The sequence below is a fragment of the Leptodactylus fuscus genome, chromosome 1 (genome assembly GCF_031893055.1).
Source record: "Leptodactylus fuscus isolate aLepFus1 chromosome 1, aLepFus1.hap2, whole genome shotgun sequence".
Classification (NCBI taxonomy): Eukaryota; Metazoa; Chordata; class Amphibia; order Anura; family Leptodactylidae; genus Leptodactylus; species Leptodactylus fuscus.
In genome coordinates this window covers 177361983-177380635 of record NC_134265.1, presented here as the reverse complement: position 1 = coordinate 177380635, position 18653 = coordinate 177361983, and the positions used below count along the sequence as shown (strand labels likewise).

The 18653-nt window shown below is 40.0% G+C and overlaps 1 protein-coding gene across 1 annotated transcript in view; it reads left to right on the top strand.

The window, feature by feature from the left end:
• Positions 1-18653, top strand: part of LOC142210734 (atrial natriuretic peptide receptor 1-like) — a 67777-nt gene that overhangs the window by 2770 nt on the left and 46354 nt on the right. Inside the window, exons 3-10 of the mRNA XM_075280152.1 lie at positions 854-986; positions 4614-4622; positions 5125-5248; positions 5367-5471; positions 11545-11647; positions 13947-14092; positions 15444-15516; positions 17160-17289. Of these exons, the coding sequence (XP_075136253.1) occupies positions 854-986; positions 4614-4622; positions 5125-5248; positions 5367-5471; positions 11545-11647; positions 13947-14092; positions 15444-15516; positions 17160-17289 (823 nt within the window). The remainder of the gene's footprint in view (positions 1-853; positions 987-4613; positions 4623-5124; positions 5249-5366; positions 5472-11544; positions 11648-13946; positions 14093-15443; positions 15517-17159; positions 17290-18653) is intronic.

The following is an 18653-nucleotide window of genomic DNA, read 5'->3' as shown; positions in this document are numbered from 1 at the left end:
CTAATTTCAGAGGACTTGAAAGATTCTCTTTAAGCTGAAAGTAATACAGGTTTGTGTGGGTTTATCCTTTTTTTTTTTCTATGTAGATTGTGAGCCCCACATAGAGCTCACAATGTACATTTTTTCCCTATCAGGATGTCTTTGGAATATGGGATGGAAATCCATGAAAACACAGGAGAACATACAAACTCCTTGCATATGTTTTTTTTTTTTTTTTCCCCCTTGGCGGGATTTGAACACCAGGACTCCAGCGCTGAAGTGGTAACCACTGAGCCACCGTGTGGCCCCTGGGTTTATCCTTCTTGTCCTGTATGTGCTCCATTTTTAGGAAATCGCTGGAAAGGAATCCTTCTGACAATGACTATGTGCTTTAGGGAAACTGCTAATTGTAGGCTATAACATTGCACAGAACATGCTCCTTATCTACTCTTCCTTACATATGGGTTGGTGATTTATACCACTAATGTATCAGGTTAGCTAAGAGTCTCCTTCACTGTGTGCACTTTCAGAAGGGACGTTTATTGACCAAAATATTCTGCAGAGATCAATGTTCCTTATTTATTTTACAGCTTGTCAGAATCACCATGGTCAGATAGAAAAGTGCTGATGATTGATCACCCATTTGTTCTTATTTGGACCAATTGTATTCATTGAATTTCGCCATGGTGGGGCTATTAAAGTGTTATCTTATTTTATCTTATCTTCTATTTATATGGTATGTGGCTTTGTAAAGGGGTATGGGAACTACACTTTTCGATCTGCAGCAGTCACCTTTCTACTCACTTTTTGCTACTAGTCATATAAGGCTGTATTCACATTTGTGTGTGCTCTTTCTAAATGATCTTTTCTACAGGTCTGGAAATGGCATGGGTGGTTCGGCCTCCAGCAAAAGTACGTAGTGGAGAAACCTTTGACGTCATATACTCTGTGTCAGTTTCTGATGACTTTTATATGTATGCGGTGACAAATGGGATCCTATCACATAGGTAGACATTTAATATGTTTTTTCACTAATATATATTTTAACTGCTTATGTCTTTCTCTAATAAATAAATATGTTAAGTAACTATGTTAAGCATACTTTTGATATGTTTAGGACTCAAGGTTTCCCATATATAATACATACTCTTACACTACTGTGCAGTTTTATGCGTCTATATAGGATAGGTGTCCACATTATTAAAAGAGTTCTTATATGAAGTAGTAATAGAAAATAAATCCCATTAATATGTCTCATTTTATTGAATGAAACAAACTGAAAATGATAAAAGTGTAAAAGATAAGCAGTGTAAAATTGAGTTAGTATACTAGAATGTTTCATCTGAATTTGGTCCTATGTGTACTAGGCTGTATAGATGGATCATCCTCATCCAGATAACTGTGAAAATGTAATGTGTCGCTTATGCCGAGGGTAAATGACTGCACTTCCTAGAGAATAAATGGAATAAAATGATGCTTGTAAATGGATTCCATATATTCCCTTAACTGCTTATCACTGCAGGTGCTTATGTGATGTCTGGAAATGCAGCAGCTGTATGAGAAAGATTTTTATGCAAATATAATTATTCATTTGTAAAACATTTAGATCGATGTTATTGAGCAGTCGTAGTGATTAACAGCTTAATGGCCAGGTTTGTTTTTCAGTATTTGGCTTCTCAGTAGCCATAGCCATTTTATATTTTTTATTGAAGTGGCTTTATAAATCTAAAAAAAGGTTGCTTTTTTCCTGCAATTTCTTAAACCAAAATCAGGAAGGAATTTAGCAGGGAGAAGTATGAGGGTAGGTTCACACAGAGTTTTTTGGTATCCGCCTCAAAACGCTGACCAAAAAGACGGATCTCATTCAAATCAATGGGAGCCGCTCAGGTCTTTTTTCCAGGAGCTGTTTCTTCCAGCTCCCGGAAAAAAGAAGCGAGATGCTCATTCTTCAGGCCGAGTCACCTCGCCTATTCGGCCTGAAGACACTCCCTCCTCCAGACTAGGCCCATTCATTGGGCATAATCCGGAGCAGCGTGTGCAGCTGGATGCCGGTGCAGTGCATCGGCTTTCATTCGCGGCTACCCAGTTTTTGGATTGGAATCAAAAAACCCTGTGTGAACTTACCCTAAGAGTAGAGATGAGCGAACACTGTTCGGATCAGCCGATCTGAACAGCATGCTCCCATAGAAATGAATGGAAGCACCTGGCACGCAGACTTTGCCGGCGGCTGGCCGCTTAACCCCCCGCGTGTCGGCCGCTTCCATTCATTTCTATGGGAGCGTGCTGTGAGCGTGCTGTTCGGAATGGCTGTTCCGAACAGTGTTCGCTCATCTCTACCTAAGAGCTTTTTTCAGTCCCCATTCCTTTTATAGTTACTCTTGGCTTTGGGTAAAAAAAAAACTGCAGCAAAATCAGCACAAAAAAAGCTGCATTTTTGCAAAGTGAGGCTGGGATTGGGGCCTCTTCCAACACTGCCTATAGAACAGAAGACTGCGCTAAGAACCCGAACCGTGGTTACAGTGAAGCTCTCTGTCCTCTTGTACCATATGACCGTAGCAGGCCGTTTAAACAATTGATAAGAAAATGAAGCTTGGTTGCAATGTTTTTATGTTCACCAGTATAAGAACATAGCTGAGCGGAGTAATGCTCACACATGCAAACTATTGTGCCTTACACACACTCCATATTCCCTTGATCTCTGTGGGTCTCAGCAGGCAGACACTTATCCGCTATCCTGTAGATAAGGCACAAGTGTTTTCAATGGGAACTGTCCTGTAAACTGAGCAAAAAAATGTAAAAGCTAAGTGATAACCCAGGAAGGAAGCTTCAATGGGAAACATATTGGTTGTCAAAGTCAATGGATTAATTGAATTTTATTAGTTTGACAAAAGTGGCCAATTTAGTAGTTTCTTTTGTATTAGTGTACAAAGAAATTCTAGTTCGTATTTTGGTAATAATGACAGCTTCTAAAATAAGTTTAATACAGTGTGGTTATTTCTTTAAATATGATTTTTATTAAGGTTTTCACTAAAAGGTAGAGTACAAAGACATATTGGAACAGATTCATTAAGACTCTGCACTACTCTTTGCAAACTTCGGGTTACCAACTTTTTAAAGAGGCTCTATCATTGGGAAAAGTCATTTTTAACTAATCACATCTTTGCATAGACTTTAGAAATGCTATTCCACACTTACCTTTAGTATGTAAATTGCCTCAGTGGTTTCTGAATAAGTCCGTTTTATTCATATGCCAGTTAGACTGATGCATGATGCATCGTGCACCCCTTTTGCTATTGTTTCCTATGGGTGTATACAGCACAGGCTGCTGCTGATGATGACTTGTTGCTTCCTGTTTGCACATACAGATAGGAGATATTAGCAGGTACGAGTGCTGCTGGGAACTTCCTGTGCTGGCTGGAAGCTCATTAGCATATGAATAAAAATGGACTTATTCAGAAACCACTGAGGCAATTTACATAGTAAAGGTAGGCGTGGAATAGACTTTCTAAAGGCTATGCAAGGATGTAAATAGTTAAAAATGACTTTTCCCAGTGATAGTGCCCCTTTAAATGGCACTTGTGACAAAAATGGTTAGAGATTCTGCTTTTACACCACCCTTGCCCCTTTCTGAATGTTAGGAATTTCACTGTGCAACTCTGAGCGATGAGACTGCTTTAAAGTTGTCGTGACAACGCGTGAAGCTTTCTGTAGCTGTCAGGGCTCAGTTATGCTGAACCTATTAGTAATTAAGGAGGGATATTTAAAGAGGTTGTCCAGGCAAAACAATTACTTTTAAAATAGGCTGAGGAGGTAAAAAATGTTTTTGGTTTTTTTTTTTCAAATTATACTCACCTCATATAGGGCTCACAATTTACATTTTCCCTATCAGTATGTCTTTGGAGTATGGGAGGAAATCCACACAAGCACAACATACAAACTCCTTGTAGATGTTTTGTCCTTAGCAGGATTCGAACCCAGGACTCCAGCTCTGCAAGGCTAACCACCGAGCCACGGTGTTGCTCCAAATCATACTCACTAGTCTGTTCCTACTGCTCTGGCATCTTCTCAAAGTGAAACTGCTCGCTGACTGTGTCCCTCATCCATTCCGCTGAAGCTGTTGATTGGCCTTAGCAATCATGTGACCACTGAGACCAATCAGTGTCTTCAATAAGAGACCCAGGAACATCACAGCTAGAGAGCATGAGTTTGTTTTTTTTTTCACTGCCCTCAGTTGACTTAAAAAATTATTTTTGTTTCCATTTTTGCCTGGACAACTCCTTTAAGACCTGTTCTTAATGTCCCATATGCCTCCTATTAGTTAATTACTACTGAGTTTGGCTCCAGAACTCTGTTCATATCTGTTTGTTGCTGTTTTATTGAGCTTGGTTTGTGACCTGCATATTCTCTTGCCTTCTAATTTTGGTATTGACTTTGACCTCTTGGATTCATGGAATGGATATGATTCAACTTTCCTGATTTGATATGCCTAGTGAGTAGTACTGTGGATGTGTGTTTAGATTTCAGAGCATCTATTTCTTGCACTTAGCTGCTAGGAAGATAACCTGGGTCAAAATTCAGCATAAGTCAAACTGGCTTCATGGAATAATTAGATCTATTTCTCGGTACAGTGTGAGATATGTGTTGTTTGTTCTGCTGCTCTCTGGTATCTGCCATCTCCTGAATTTCTTGGAAATTATTTGAGGCGATTCCATAGCACCAAAAAGGAGGTGTAGTGAGAGCATGCTATGGACAGGTTATCGGCCCCACCAGATTTATATTAATTTATGCCAGTTATCTGAGTTTTCTGAGCTACCATAGATTTCAGTGTAGGAGACACTGCCCAGCAGATAATACACATGATTTATAATGTGGCCTGTGCTTCTTAACAAAGCAGGCTAACACAGGGATTATTAAGATAGGCCTACAATATATGATGGCTTTCATGAATACCCCACATATTAAGGTTAAATCCTTTTGTAAACTTAAAATGGAGGGGAAAAAATATCAAGGGGAAAAGAAAAGCAAGGAAAAAAATAAGTAAATAAATATAATAAAGTGAGAAAAGAAAGAAAAGATGATGGGTGACTGATCGGGGTCATAACATTTATACTGTTTTTTGTTTGTTTTTTTTTGTATGTGATAAAGAGATGCTGAATCGGCAAAAAGATTTTGTGAGAATCAAGAGTGCCCAACAAACTGGAAAGATGCAAATGGGGAAAACTGCTGTATCCACCATGCCAATATCCACTCCTGCCCTATGTCTTTTATGGTAAGTATACCATTTGATGATCCAAAACTAAAAATAGATCTTCTATCATGGATTCCATCTTTGTAATTAATTCATGAGTGGGATATAATAGGGTTTTTTTTTTATTTCATTCATTTAGGGAAAAGGTGGAATTTGTGGTCCGTGGATACCAGATGATGGACAGATATTCACACACACCTTATCTACCTCTGGACAAATGACACAAGGGAACTGGTCTGCAAAGGTACTCTGCAGAACATCACAAACAACCTCAACTCCAAAAGAGTTGAGGAGCTATGTAACTATATAACTATATTTTATACACAATAGAACATATCCTAGAAGTTGAAAGTTAGACATTTGTCAATTTCATTTGAAAACGAAAAACTTATTTTAGGCTAAGGCTCCAAGTAGCGAGCTGAAGCTTATAAAGTCTTCGTAAAAGAATGCAGCACATTATGGGTTTTTTTCCACGACTTTTCCATCTGCAGACTTTCTGCTCCTATTATACCTATACGGAAAATGCCTGCATTTCCTTAGGTATAATTGAAATGTTGCAATTAACAGTTTTTTCAACATTTCCACTGTGGATATTTGTCTGCAATGTGTGGATGTGATTAGCCAGATTCCCATTCACTTTGCAGGTACTATAAAGCGCCATGGCTTATTGTCATCATTGCCACTATGGCCAGAAAATGTTTGTTCTCGTACCGTGTTAACCAGTGGGTAAGAAATATAAAAAAAAATAAAAACTTGATAGTCTTCAGTAGTTGATACATTTTTAATGGCTAACTAATAATGATGACAGATTACAATGTTTCAGTACTCTCGGCTCCTTTCTCAAGTAAATTTAAAACCATTTCTGAAGGATGCATATTTATATACAAAAGGACACATAGGGATAGAATTCTAGGAGGAAGGGTGGGGGGGGAGAGGGTTATTAGTAATTGGTCCAAACAATGTAAGAAGAATGTAAACATTCCAGGTTCTTATTAGTTCTCAGGGTCTCAGGTCAGTGATTTCTGTAAGATGACATAAAACCATGTGACAGATTTAGCCCATTCTCCAGTGTTTGAAGCAGGGTCATAAATTTACACTCATAAATCCATCGTTCTTTCTTTGATTTGAAATTCCCTCTTAAAACCAAAATTTTCATGTGATCGGTGATATTATGATCCTCATTGCAGAAATGTTTTGATACGGGAAGGCAGAAGGCAATGTCTCCGCCAGGTCAGGCCCCAGCCTTACAAATTTATGGCAGCAACATATCTCAAAAATGTCGAGACAGGGTTAACAAATGGTTTTGAAGTATGTGATATTAAAAAGGGCAAATTTCTCTATGGTTGGGGCCCTGCATTGTGAAAACACAATTTGGTTGAAGTTGAAATGCTGCAGCAAAAAAACACTGTGTTTTACAATACCTGCAAAGTAGCTGGGATTCTGGCTAATTCCATTGCCACATTGCAAAAAAAAAAAAATCCACAGTGGAAAAGATTTTTTTTCTGGAGTATTTTTTGTGGCTTTCTAATTGGAGCCTTAGCCTTACAAGAATAGTTAGAGGTTCACCACTCTGTGAAACACAACATTTAAAAAATGTTTCAGCTTTCAATATGTTTTATGTTGTTTTGTTTTCTTTACATCTTATACAGCATCCCAATTTTTTGGGAATTGGTTGTTGTTTTGGTTACTTTTAGGTAGCTTTGTCCAACTATTGTATCATATATGTCGATAATGCCATGGTAGAACAGAGCATATTCTTTGTTATATATAATAACTGGCTGCACAATGCTCAGCAACAATTATAACAATTACAAGCAAAATCTTTCTACCGTTTCCTATAAATTTTTTATGCTACTACTAAATTTTCTACAATAGCCCTAAGTCATTATCAAATGAAAAGACATTGAAAGCATTGTTAGAAAGAATCCAAACTACCTTAATGTCTGTGAAAGTCTTCTCTGTCATAATGAGAACCAGAAACACTAGTGGCTATCAAAGAAAAAAAAAAGGTGCTGAAAATATAATCTTTATTAAGGATGATTAAAAAGCTGATTTAATAAAAATGGCCTTTCAATCATAGGTCATTGTTCAGATCACCTATAAATCCCAAGAAGGCAAAGTTACCAAAGATTTAGCAAGGGATTCAATTTGAGAAAAAAAAAAAACACAAATCCACTCTCACTAACTTATAACGACTTTGGCAATAACAGATTGATAAATGGCCTCAATAGTCCAGCGAAAAAGAATGGGCACTGCCACACCAGTGTGTACATATATCCTAGTAGTCTCCCACAATATCAGCACTGAATTGTTCAATGCAAGTATTGGCCTAATTAATTCTCAGTACTCTAGGCCTAGGGCAGTGTTTGTCAACCTGCAATACATGTATCGCACTGCTGTCCCCGGGGTTACACTTCACTTCCTTTCAGTACTTGGCGAGTAGAGCCAAGAGGAAGTGTAGAGCAGAGTGGTGAGTATATTTTCAATGTCATGATTGCATCCATCAGTATTGTGTACATCAGTAAAGTAAGGACGGTGTCCACGGTGTTCAAAGGAAGCAAGGAGCAGAGAGGTAAGTAATCAATGCCGCTTATCACTTGTTTCTTAAGCAGCATCACTAAGTGTGAGAACATTGTGGGGGCCATTATATTGTATACTATATGTGGGGCACTGCATAGGACTGTTTTATTATATATAAGGACCATTATATTATGTGGGTTGTTATATCATACGGTATGTGGGATTACTTAGAGTATATTATATGTGAAAGCAGTGTGGTGGTCATTACATTATTTGTGGGGTTACTTGGAGGACATTATATGTGGAGGCCATTATATTACATGTGGGACACTGTGGGGCCATTATATTACATGGGGGACACTGTTGGGGTCATCATATTACAAGTGGAGGCACTGTTAGGCCATTATATTACATGTTGGGGTACTGAGTGGACCATTATAATACATGTGGGGACACTGAGGGGGGTATTATATAATTGACAGTGGCCTCAAATGAAACTTTATTTTTGTAATATTTATGTGAAAACTGATTGCTACTTTGGGGCTGATTGACACTTTCTCACTAGGGAGTACATTACTTGAAAAAGGTTGAGAAACACTGCTCTGCTGGATGTGTAGGGGCCTTACAACTGTGGAAATCTTGTGGACATTCCTTATTTGTGCCACAAAGAAACGTAGACAAGCTTTGGTCTGTATAGGTTCATACAATCTGTATAAACCCTCTTCTTTATTATAATAGGTGCTACTTTTCAGCATCATACTATTAGGTTATTTACATACTATTAACAATGTATTCACCTCTAGGCCTGATAATAGGCAGGGTGGTGGGGTAGGATTACTTCTGTCACCGCAGTGCATTTTTCAGTCCATTCCCCCGGTCCCCTCACTCACATTCTCCTCATTTGAAGTCCATGCTATCAGACTTTTCCGCCCACTCTCCTTACGTGTAGCCGTGATCTACCGCCCACCTGGCTCACCCTACCAATTTTTGGACCACTTTGCTTCTTGGCTTCCCCACTTTTTATCCAATGACATTCCTACCCTCATCATGGGTGACTTTAACATCCCTATTGCCCCCCCTCACTCCTCGGCTGCCTCACAGTTTCTCTCATTAACCACTTCTCTTGGTCTCTCACAATGTTCTTCTTCCGCCACACATCTAGATGGTAACACGATTGATCTAGTCTTCCATCGACTCCTCACAGTCTCTAAATTTTCTAACTCTTCTCTGCCGCTCTCTGACCACAACCTTCTATCTCTCACCATCAGTGCTCTCTCCCCTTCACAAGATGCCCCTACCCATCACACATATAGGAACTTGCGTGCTATTGACACCCAGCACCTCTCAGATACTCTACAGTCCTCCCTGTCCCCCATCTCTTTAATCTCCTGTCCCAATCTGGCCACCAGTCACTATAATGAAACCCTCAAAAATGTATTGGATGAGGTTGCTCCCCCCTCCACTCGTAAAGTCCCACATAGGAGGCAGCAACCCTGGCACACGCCACAGACACGATTTCTCCAGCGATGCTCTAGGTGTGCCGAACGTCTCTGGCGAAAATCACGCTCACCTGCAGATTTCCTCCACTTCAAGTTTATGCTTAAAACATATAGCTCTGCCCTTTACCTCACCAAACAAGACTATTTCACCGCCCTCATCTCTTCTCTCTCCAGCAACCCTAAAAGGCTTTTTGAAACCTTTCACTCCTTACTCACACCCAAGGAACAGACGCCATTCACAGACCTTAGTGCTGATGACCTGGCCATGTATTTCCATGATAAAATTGATAAGATCCGTCAGGAAATTACTGCCCAAGCCCCAGGTGGCATTGACTCCCACACCTACGATAGTACTGATCCCCTCACCAGCCGCACTTCAGACTGTCCATTCTCATCTTTTGAACCTGTTACAGAAGAGGAAGTCTCCCAGCTACTTTCTTCATCTCGCCCCACAACCTGCAGTAGTGACCCCTTCCCATCACACCTTCTCCAATCTCTGTCCCCTGCTGTCACTACTTACCTTACTAAAATATTTAACCTCTCTCTCTCTTCTGGAATCTTCCCATCCTCCTTCAAGCATGCTGTTATAACCCCGCTACTGAAAAAACCCTCCCTGGACCCATCCTGTGCTGCTAACTATCGACCCGTCTCTAACCTCCCCTTCATCTCTAAACTTTTGGAACGCCTGGTTTATTCTCGGTTAATTCGTTATCTCTCTGCTAACTCTCTGCTTGACCCCTTACAATCTGGTTTCCGCGCTCTGCACTCTACTGAAACAGCTCTCACAAAAGTCTCTAATGATCTACTAAAGGCTAAATCCAATGGTGACTTCTCTCTTCTTATTCTTCTGGACCTCTCGGCAGATTTTGACACTGTTGACCATCAACTTCTCTTCACTATGCTGCGCTCAGTCGGCCTCAATGACACTGCGCTCTCCTGGTTCTCCTCTTATCTCTCAGACCGCACTTTCAGTGTATCATTCGCGGGCTCTGTTTCCTCCCCTCTTTCCCTTGCTGTTGGGGTTCCTCAGGGCTCGGTCCTCGGCCCCCTGCTCTTTTCTCTCTACACAGCCCCCATTGGACAAATCATCGCCAGATTTGGCTTCAGGTACCATCTTTATGCTGATGACACCCAATTATACACATCTTCCCGTGACATCACCCCTGCACTCATACAGAACACCAGTGACTGTCTCTCTGCTGTCTCTAATATCATGTCCTCGCTCTATCTGAAACTAAATCTCTCTAAGACTGAACTACTACTGTTTCCACCATCTAACAGATCTGTCCCTGATATATCCATTGCAGTCTCAGGCCTTACTATAACTCCTAGGCAGCATGCCCGCTGCCTCGGGGTCATATTTGACGCAGACCTTTCCTTCACCCCTCACATTGAATCACTCGCACGTTCATGTCACCTCCACCTCAAAAACATCTCCAGAATACGCCCTTTCCTTACCAGAGATACACTAAAGACACTTACTGTCTCTCTGATTCATTCTCGCCTTGACTACTGTAACTCCTTACTAATCGGTCTTCCCCTCACTAAACTCTCTGCTCTACAATCTATTCTGAATGCAGCGGCCAGGCTCATCTATCAGGCTAGACGCTACAGCGATGCCTCTGGTCTGTGCCAGTCACTACACTGGCTGCCTATTCATTATAGAATAAAATATAAAGTTATTACTCTCATCCACAAGGCTCTCCATAAAGCCGCACCTCCCTACATTTCTTCCCTCATCTCTGTCTACCGCCCAACCCGTGTTCTCCGCTCACTCAATGATCTAACACTTACATCCTCTATTATCAGAACCTCCCACGCTCGTATACAAGACTTCTCCCGAGCTGCACCACTTCTCTGGAATGCTCTACCCCGGACAATAAGATTAACTCCAACTTCTACAGTTTCAAACGCAAACTAAAGACGCATCTTTTCAGACTAGCCTATCACAATTCCTAATGCACAAAATTGTCCGAACACTGTATAAGCAATGCCGCCCCTGCTACCTCTTGTGTCACCCCCTCTACCTCATAGATTGTAAGCTCTTTTGAGCAGGGCCCTCAGTCCCATTGTGTGAAATGACGTTCTTTGTTATGTATGTCTGTATCTGAACCCTATAAATTGTACAGTGCTGCGGAATATGTTGGCGCTATATAAATAAAATGTATTATTATTATTATTATGTATTCCTTTCTTTTTACTTTCTTGAAAACAATAAATTCATAAATGAGACTTTTTCATATGTATCCTTTACATTTGTAAAGTTATTTGTAAAGTTGTATTCTCTTCAATTACCAGGTTGTGCTAGTTCACACTGGGGTGACTTCTTTAATTGCCCATATAAGAATTGGTACAATGCAAGTTGCTCTTGAGGCGAAGACATTGGTGGTACCTGTTGTAGGTATGATATGGATTTATATCCTTGTAACAGAATACTCCGAATATTGTAATGTCCAGAAGCAGAACCAGTTATGTGCTTACCAACAGTTGTTAGTACAGTCCCACTAACAGCAGGATGTTGGCAACTACTGTATGTTAGAATTTGCATGTATAGACTTAATATGGTCTGCACAAATAACACATTTCACCAATGGGGTTTAAAGGGACTCTATCATTGGGAAAACTCATTTTTAACTAAGCACATACTTGCATAGCCTTTAGAAAGGCTATTCCACACATGTTTTTTGTATGTAAATTGCCTCAGTAGTTTTTGATTTAGCCCTCTTTTATTCATATGCTAATTAGCCTCCAGCGAGCACTGTCCGCTAAGTGTGTGAGAGTGAAAATGAAAAGGACCAACCACTCAGATTTGGTGAAAATCTGGTTTAAAGGAACTGCGCCTCCCTTGTTATGTTAAATAGTAACGGCTTTATTAATATCAAACTCACACAACACGTTTCGGGCGTCAGACTACACCCTTCTTCAGGTGCAATAGTTTCTTTGGCGCTGGGCATTCAGTCCAGCAGCAAAGAAACTATTGCACCTGAAGAAGGGCGTAGTCCGACGCACGAAATGCGTTGTGTGAGTTTGATATTAATAAAGCCATTATTTTTTAACATAACAAGGGGAGCGCAGTTCCTTTAAACCAGATTTTTACCGAATCTGAGTGGTTGGTCCTTTTCATTTTCACCGTCATTGACACCTGAGAAGTGCAAGGAACATTGCAGCTATACCCTGAAAGGAGGACCCCTCCGGTTATATATCTACTGCTATTACAGAGTTGTGACTTAGATTCACAACTCTCCAAGGTGAGCTCTATTCTATTCTTTCTCCTGAATCAATACCCTTGAGATACTACACTACGGTTTGCTCGGTGTTCTCATATTTTGTCTTTGAGATTGCTAAGTGTGTGACACACATAGCAGAGAGTGCTCGTTGAGACTTCCGTTGCTCGATGGAGGCTAATTAGCATGTGAATAAAAGCGGGCTCATTCAAAAATGACTGAGCCGATTAATATACAAAAAGTATGTGTGGAATAGCCTTTCTAAAAGCTATGCAAGTATGTGCTTAATTAAAAAAAAAAAATTCTCACAGATAGAACCCCTTTAAATGTAACCACAGTATCTCAGATTTAAATGGGTTTTCTGTGCTAAAAATATTAATTCGCTATCTATAACATCTACACAGAGAACAGAGCTATAACCTGGCACCCCACCAATCTGATATCGATGACCTGTCTCTAAGATAGATCCCCAGTATGTTTAGCCCAGAAAAACCTTGTAAAATCTGTTTATAGCAGCAGTTATTATAGTTTGTTTTCAATGAATAGTAATATTACATTATTAATATTACATAATGAGTACATAAGAATAAATTTCATTAACAGCGAGGGCAGATCTGTAGAATGCATTAGTCATATTTTATATTGGAAAGGCACAGGGCTTTTTATTTATTAAGATACTGTACAGATCTACTTTTGTCACTTTCTAAAAAGTTGCACTTCATAAATATGATCAACAGTATCTCCCCCATGAAATGGCAAAAACTTATTTTTTTAAAGCAGATACTTAAAAGGGTTTGTACAAAATTTGGAGCAACCCATTGGACAGCTGGGGTGAATGTGAAATTAAAAAAAAAAGTCATATTCACCTGTTTGGTGTTCCAGTGTCAATTCTTGGGCCTCTTTCGTCACATGCTGGGGATCGAATTGTTGGAAACCATGAGACTCATATGGCTTTTCAAAACAAATCAGTGGCCTCAGTGATCGCTGGTAAAGTGATGTATGTGCGTGACATCACCAATCCCTCTCGAGTGAGGTCACCAATCCCTCTCCAGTGAGCCTCATGGTATCTGGCAGTGTGAGACCCACCATGCGACAGAAAGGGCACCAGATATGGACAAAGGAGCATTAGGAACAGGTCAGTATGATTTTTTTCTTCTCTCACTCCCCCCTTCACCCATGGAATGCTCCAAATCCTGGACAAGTGTACGCAGCATTATACAATTATTTCCAGGAAAAAAATTACCAAAAATCTTAAAAGTTATTGAAACTTGATATTTTGGGCCCTTAAATCTCTGCAACATACTGTATCTTAAGTTAGGTTAAATTTCCAAACTATGATCTCATATCAAATCCAATATTGTTGTGAATTTATTTACATGAATTGCCTTATCAATTATTGGTTTCTCTAGGTTTACTCAGTGCAATCCTATTTTGTTAAGATCTGCGAATAATTACCTGTATATTTCTGCCCTGCAGTCTGTGGTAATGGCGTTTGTGAAGAAGAGGAGGCATGCACTACATGTCCTGTAGACTGCGGAGAGTGCAGTCTCCCATATGACATTCGAATGGCAATAGCAATTCCTGTGGCGGTCATTATAGCTGGCCTCATTCTGTCAGCTGTGGTAAATATCTATTTTCTGTCATCTATTACCTCAATGTGTTAGTTATTATAGATTAGTAATATAGTTAGTACGGTTGAAAAAAGACATATGTCTATCAAATTCAACCAGGGAATGGGAAAGGGCATGAAATTCTATACATCTAATCCTTTTTTTGAAGCTGTCTGCTATGACTGCCATGTCCAGTTCCTGGGGTAGGCTATTCCACCGATTCACCATGCATACAATGAAGAAGCCGTGTTGACTCTGGAGATTAAAGTTTTTTTTTTCCAAACAGAGAAATTGCCGCCTTGTCTTTTGAGGGGATTTTACATAGAATAGCTTTCTCCCATATTTCTAGTATGGGTCATTTATACAGTTTTATCATAGTTCTTCTTAAACACCTCTTCTCCGGACTAAACAGATTTAACTCATTTAGTCTCTCCTCATAACTGAGGTCCTCCATGCCCCTTATCAGTTTTGTGGATCTCCGTTATACCTTTTCCAACTCTAGGAAATCCTTTCTATGAACTGTGCCCAGAACTGAATAGTATAATCCAGATGGGACTGCACCGATGACCTATAAAGTGCTAATATTACATCCCTGTCCCGTGAGTCCATACTCCTTTTAATACATGACACTATATTATATTAGAAGCAGCTGATTGACATTGTATGCTATAATTGCCTCATCAGTATCCCCATCCAGTATTAATGCCCCCATCGCTTTCTCCATCCAGTATAATGGCCCTATAAAATATAGTGGCCCTCACAAAATAGAATGTTCCCTTTACAGTGGCCCCCATACAATATAATGTCACCCATATAGTGGCACCCAAACAATCTAATGTCCCTAATATAGTGGCTCCCATACAGTATAATTTCCCCATGTAGTGGCTGCTTGCTTGCTCCCTGGCTGCCCTCTCTAAGTGCTCCATGCACACTTCTGTGGCGTCATATGTGCCTAGAGCATGGCAAATCAAAACTTGGTAAGGCAGAAACAGCACCAGAGCTGGGGGTCTTCTGTTCTCCAATTCTGTGATTCAATTGTAGTTTTAACTACCGGATCAACAAAACTGGAGAGAATCATCTGCATCCCATCCCACTCTTTAAGGTTTGACCTTCTACAGTAGTAACCAAATCATCATCATCATTTCTATTCAAGCAGTATGGAATCATTACAATATGAGAAAACTGTGTCCTGAAATATTATCAGAAAAGATAGAATCACAACTGACCTATCTGTTGTGTGTGTTAGTATCTATAACGTATCAATAGTTGTTATATTTGCTTAAATAAAGGTTGATTGTCAACTCAATTTTGCTTATTTTTAATGTTATGTATTTTTCATTTCTTATTAATTCTTCTTTTATAGGGGTTTCAATACCAAAGGCAAAGAATGTTTTGGGATGAAAGCTGGATCATCAAGTACAGTGAAGTTAAACAAGGTATATGAGTAGTAAGCTATCATTTACAATGCTCTAAGTCAGTGGCGTAACTAGGAATGGCGGGGCCCAGAGGCGAACTTTTGACATGGCCCCCCCGACCGACACCCTCGACCGACCCCCTTCTACACATTCCTGCGTGCTCTATTATGCCCCATAGTGCCCCTCCACACAGTATTATCCCCCATAGTGGCCCCTGCACACAGTATTGTGTCCCTTAGTGGCCCCTGCAAACAGTATTATGTCCCTTAGTGGCCCCTGCACACAGTATTATCCCCAATAGTGGCTCCTGCACACAGTATTATCCCCCATAGTGGCCCCTGCATACAGTATTATCCCCCTTAGTGGCCCCTGCACACAGTATTATCCCCCGTAGTGGCCCCTGCACACAGTATTATCCCCCGTAGTGGCCCCTGCACACAGTATTATCCCCAATAGTGGCCCCTGCACACAGTATTATCCCCCATAGTGACTCCTGCACACAGTATTATGTCCCACTGTGGACACTTATAAACAATTATTATACTCTGGGGTCTTTTCAGACCCCAGAGTATAATAATCGGAGACCCAGGGGGAGAAAAACATTAAAAAAACTTTGTTATTCACCCATCTCCCGTCTCCTATGCTGTCGGCCTCCGAAGTAGTCTATCTTCAATTACGTCAGACGTCACATGACTCGGGACACAGGCCGGGGTAATGAGATGTCAGACGACTAGGCTGAAGTCTGCCCGGATCGTGGAGAAGTAAATAACAGTGTTTTTTATGTTTCTTATCTCTCCTGGTCCGCCAATCATTATACTCGGGGGGTCCGAAAAGACCCCCGAGTATAATGATAGCAGCGGTAGCGGCTGTCAACGGGCCCCTAATGCCCCGGGCCCTGTGGCAGCTGCCTCTCCTGCTATGGCGGTAGTTACGCCACTGCTCTAAGTGTTTTTTTTAGATAAGAAATGGCTGCACAAAGGAGAAATTCCGTATATACAGTGTGAACTCTGATGCCAAAAGTTTTCAGTTTATAAGTTAGGCTTACCATATTTATTAAGCTTAACCTAAGCTCACATTCAAATGACAGTGATAATTGTCTATTATACGGCTGCATTCAGTTCACTATATATGAATGGGGACTATTCACTTGACTGATTTTTGATGGCCATGTCTTATTTTTGTCTAATTTCATGGATCACTCAATACTTGAATGTATTACGGATACGTGAAAACAGGCGGCCCTTGCAAGACGCCATGAAAAATGTACAGCAATGTTCACAACCATCCATGCACAAAATATTCAGAAAAGGCCATATGAAGCTCCTGATGTATGGCCAGCATTGAGTTTGGGGTCTTAATATTTATTTGAGCCTTTCATTAAGGATGGAATAACATAACTAATAGGTTGAGCCATTTACCATATATTTATACTTAAAACAACATTGGGGTGTCAGAGACAATTCAGCACGGCTACATCCTACCATTCATGATCTCCATAAATGGTTTGTATACACTTGCATTGTGGGAGTATATTGTGTATCTCTAGCTGTATTGTTATAAATCAGAATAAGGGATTACAGAATTAAAATAAGGATATATTGTATTAACGTGACCCTTGTGATGCTATTACAAGATTAGATTCATATCTTCACATCATTCCACAGCTGGAAGTCTTCAAGGAAGCATACTCCAGGCTGCCAGCACATCCAATGCCAGTTGTGTCACTACCCTGAGCTCCTGCACAGCGGCTGTCAGCACATCCAGAAAGCAATTCTTCACTAAGACTGGCAGATAGTATGTCTTTATCAATCTTATTTTCTTCTCTCTAATTCTCTGCTGTAATTCAATTGAAATGCTTTTTTTTACTGCACAGTCATCAATCTTATTAAATCTGATATACCCCTCTTTGCTTGTAGGTTTATCATAATAATATCAAATTAATCCATTTTAGTTTAAATTAAAATACACTGGGAATAAAATATATACTACACAAAACATTGCTAAAAACAAGTCTAAACTTTAAAGTGTATACTCTGAAAAATAAAAGATCTATAATATACAGTCATGGCTGTAAGTGTTGTCACCACTAAATTTTTTTTACAGAAAATGAAGTATTTCTCCCAGAAAATTATTGCATTTAAATATGTTTTCTTACACACATGTTTATTTCCATTGTGTGCATGGGAACAACACAAAAAAAATTGAGAGAAAAAAAAAGGCAAATTGGACATAATTTCACACAAAGCTCCAAAAATGGACCACACAAAATAGTTGGCAACATTTCAAATTGTGAGTAAATAACTTTTTCAAGTGTTTGATGCTCATTCAAACTCACCCGTGGCAAGTAACAGGTGTGGACAATATAAAAATCCCACTAGAAACCAGGTAAAGAGGAGATAATTTGATGCAATCTTTATGTGTCTGCATGTGCCACACTAAGCATGGAGAACAGAACAAAAAGAACTGTCTGAGGACTTGAGACACACAACTGTGGAAAAATGATCAAACCTAAAGTTACAAGTCCATCTCCAGATATGTTTCTTGATGTTTCTTTGTCCATGGTGTGCAACATAATCAAGAAGTTTACAACCCAAGCTAATCTCCCTGGATGTGGATGGAAAAGAAAAATTGATGAAAAGTTACAACGCAAGATAGTCTGGATGGGGCATAAGCAGCCCCAATCAAGTACCAAAGACATTCAAGCTGTCCTGATGTATCAATGTCAACGTAAACTATCCGACAACATTTGAATGAAATGAAATGCTATGGCAGGAGACCCAGGAGGACCCCACTGCTGACACAGAGACATAAACAATCTAGACTGCAGTTTGCCAAAAATGCATGCGAACAAGCCAAAATCCTTCTGGGAAAACATCTTGTGGACAGAGGAGAACAAGATAGAGCTTTTTGGTAAAGCACAGTATTCTACTGTTTACTGAAAATGGAATGAGGCTTGCAAAGAAAAGAACTCAGTACCAACAGTCAAATGTGTTAGAGGTTCAAAGATGTTTTAGAGTTGTTTTGGTACCTTTGGCACTAGGTGCCTTGACTGTGCAAGGCATCAGGAAACCTTGCCAATGGATTTTGGGTCTCAATGTAGGGTCCAGTGTCAGAAATCTGAGTTTCCTAGGTCATAGGTCTTCCCGCAGGAGAATGAC